This window comes from Myotis lucifugus, unplaced genomic scaffold (assembly GCF_000147115.1).
Source record: "Myotis lucifugus unplaced genomic scaffold, Myoluc2.0 scaffold_1730, whole genome shotgun sequence".
In the NCBI taxonomy this organism is placed as follows: Eukaryota; Metazoa; Chordata; class Mammalia; order Chiroptera; family Vespertilionidae; genus Myotis; species Myotis lucifugus.
Genome location: NW_005872778.1, coordinates 39,439 through 41,615, shown reverse-complemented (window position 1 = coordinate 41,615; position 2,177 = coordinate 39,439). Strand labels below are relative to the sequence as shown.

The 2,177-nt window shown below is 58.1% G+C and overlaps 1 protein-coding gene across 1 annotated transcript in view; it reads left to right on the top strand.

Moving 5' to 3' along the window:
• LOC102428056 (delta-1-pyrroline-5-carboxylate dehydrogenase, mitochondrial-like) overlaps nt 1–2,177 on the top strand; it is a 17,261-nt gene that overhangs the window by 10,576 nt on the left and 4,508 nt on the right. Inside the window, exons 5-6 of the mRNA XM_023748725.1 lie at nt 1,199–1,371; nt 1,445–1,605. Of these exons, the coding sequence (XP_023604493.1) occupies nt 1,199–1,371; nt 1,445–1,605 (334 nt within the window). The remainder of the gene's footprint in view (nt 1–1,198; nt 1,372–1,444; nt 1,606–2,177) is intronic.

Genomic DNA, 2,177 nt, shown 5'->3' with positions numbered 1-2,177 from the left:
GTCCCCACCCTAGCAGGCCTTTGTCGTGCTTTGCCTGGCGTGACAGTCGCCCTATGCAGTCCCCTAGGCTCGGTGGGACCCGGCACCCTCAGGTTTTCCCGACACCCCAGCAGGCTGCTCCGGCTTACAAACCACCGAGGTCTACCAGCGAGAGGCACATCCCAGATCCCGAGCCCAGCCCCCAGGGCCCTGCAGTTCCCACCTCTCTCCAGCTCGCCAGCTGCTGCCCTTCCTGCCGTCCCCTGTGATGATGCCAGTCTGGACCTGGTGACATTCCTGGACACCATAGGCGTCCCATATCCCTGCCTCTGCCTGGTGTCTCCTCCCTGAGTGCTCGCTCTCTTCTGTGCCCCGTGAACTCTTACCCATCAAGGGCCAGCCCAGATATCACCTCCACTGTGAGGCTTCCAGAACCTTCTCTGCCCAAAAGGATCAGCCTGCCCCCTAGCACGCTGTTCATTTGTCAGTTACAGCTCAGTTCGCATTGGGGTGGAATGACTTCCTATGTGTCTGTTGCCCCTTTACAAGCTTTTCGGGAACAGTAATCAAGTGTTAATGTTCTCCCACTTTTTGGGCCTTGCATCGTGTCTTCCTGGATAAAGGTTTTCTGAGTGCATTTGAGCCAGAGAGTGGCTGAGGGGGGAGAAAGCGTTAATTTCACCCATGGTCCCCAGGAAGGAGCCTTTAGGGGTTGGTCAGCCCAGCGCTCCTCCTGCAGTGACAGCTCCCCCTGCTGCACAGACGCGGTATGACAGCTCCACACCCTGCCAGGTGTCTGATTGTCTCAGGGTGTCACACTCCTAGGTGAGCCACACCTGGGCAGGAAGAGACACACAGATTAAAGTGCCTCTTGATGTGAAGACTCAGGAAGTTGTAAGAAGCGCAGTGGCCGAGCAGAGCAGGGGGCAGTGTCTTAGCTCAGCTTCCTTGGCACCATGTCCGAGCAGGGCGAGCAGCTGCCAGTGACCCTGTGTGCCAAGGTGGGAAAGGCCCATTTTTGCTGCCCACAGTCCTTTCCCCACGGCTCACATTCACCATCAGGAAGGACAGACAGTCTAAGGAAATGTTTGCAGTCACAGGCCGCCTGGTTCTAGGCCCAGCTCGCCTAGCGAGGGCACGTACTTACCCCGGGGCAGGAGTCACCGTGGGCACAGGGTCCCACGTCAGGGCCAACGGAGGCAGGTCTGCCACTGCTGACCCCCTGGCCTTCCCGCCTCGCAGGGTAAGACAGTGATCCAAGCGGAGATCGACGCGGCAGCCGAGCTGATCGACTTCTTCCGATTCAACGCCAAGTTTGCCGTGGAGCTGGAGGGGGAGCAGCCCATCAGCGTGCCGCCCAGCACCAACAGCGTGGTGTACCGGGGGCTGGAGGTACCACCGGTGCAGGGTGCGCGGGGGCTCCTGGAAACCTTGAGCTTGGCCTCACCACCTCCTCTGTCTCCAGGGCTTTGTGGCGGCCATCTCCCCTTTTAACTTCACTGCGATTGGCGGCAACCTGGCGGGGGCGCCGGCCTTGATGGTAAGATATGGGCCGCGGGCAGGGGTGGCGGGAGCTCAGCATCATTCCCGTCTCAACAGAGGGAAGGCCGCACTCGAGCCCCTGAGGTCCCAGCCCTAGTCATGGCGAAGCACAGAGGGTGGAGTGAGTGTGGGGCCGTGGAGAGGCTTTGGGGTCAGAGGTGGTTTGGGTCCCGCCTTGCCCTGCTCGAGGTGACCCCCGTTAGGCCTCCACTCTGCTCGGAGGCAGTTTCCTCGTCTGCAAAGTGGAAGTAATAGGAAAGCCTGTGTACAGGGTTGTGAGGAGCAAATGAGACGGCCACGTGACACGCCGAACGCCAGGCAGGTCTGGCCCTGTGCAGGCTAGTCTATGGTGACGGTTAGTGATGGTGATAGTTGTAGCTCACCTTTGAGTGCTTGCTATGTGCTGGTGACTTAGTTGTCATGGTCGTATGGCTACTTGTTTTGTTTTTTTATCCTCACCCAAGGAAATATTTTCCATTTGTTTTTTATAGAGAGTAGAAGGGAAGGAGGAGGGGGAGAGAGAGAGAAACATCGATGTGAATGCGATACATTGATTGTTTGCTTCCCACATGCACCCTGACCAGGGCCAGGGATCGAATCCACAACCCTTTAGTCCACAGGCCAACATTCTAACCACTGAGCCAAACTCCACTTAG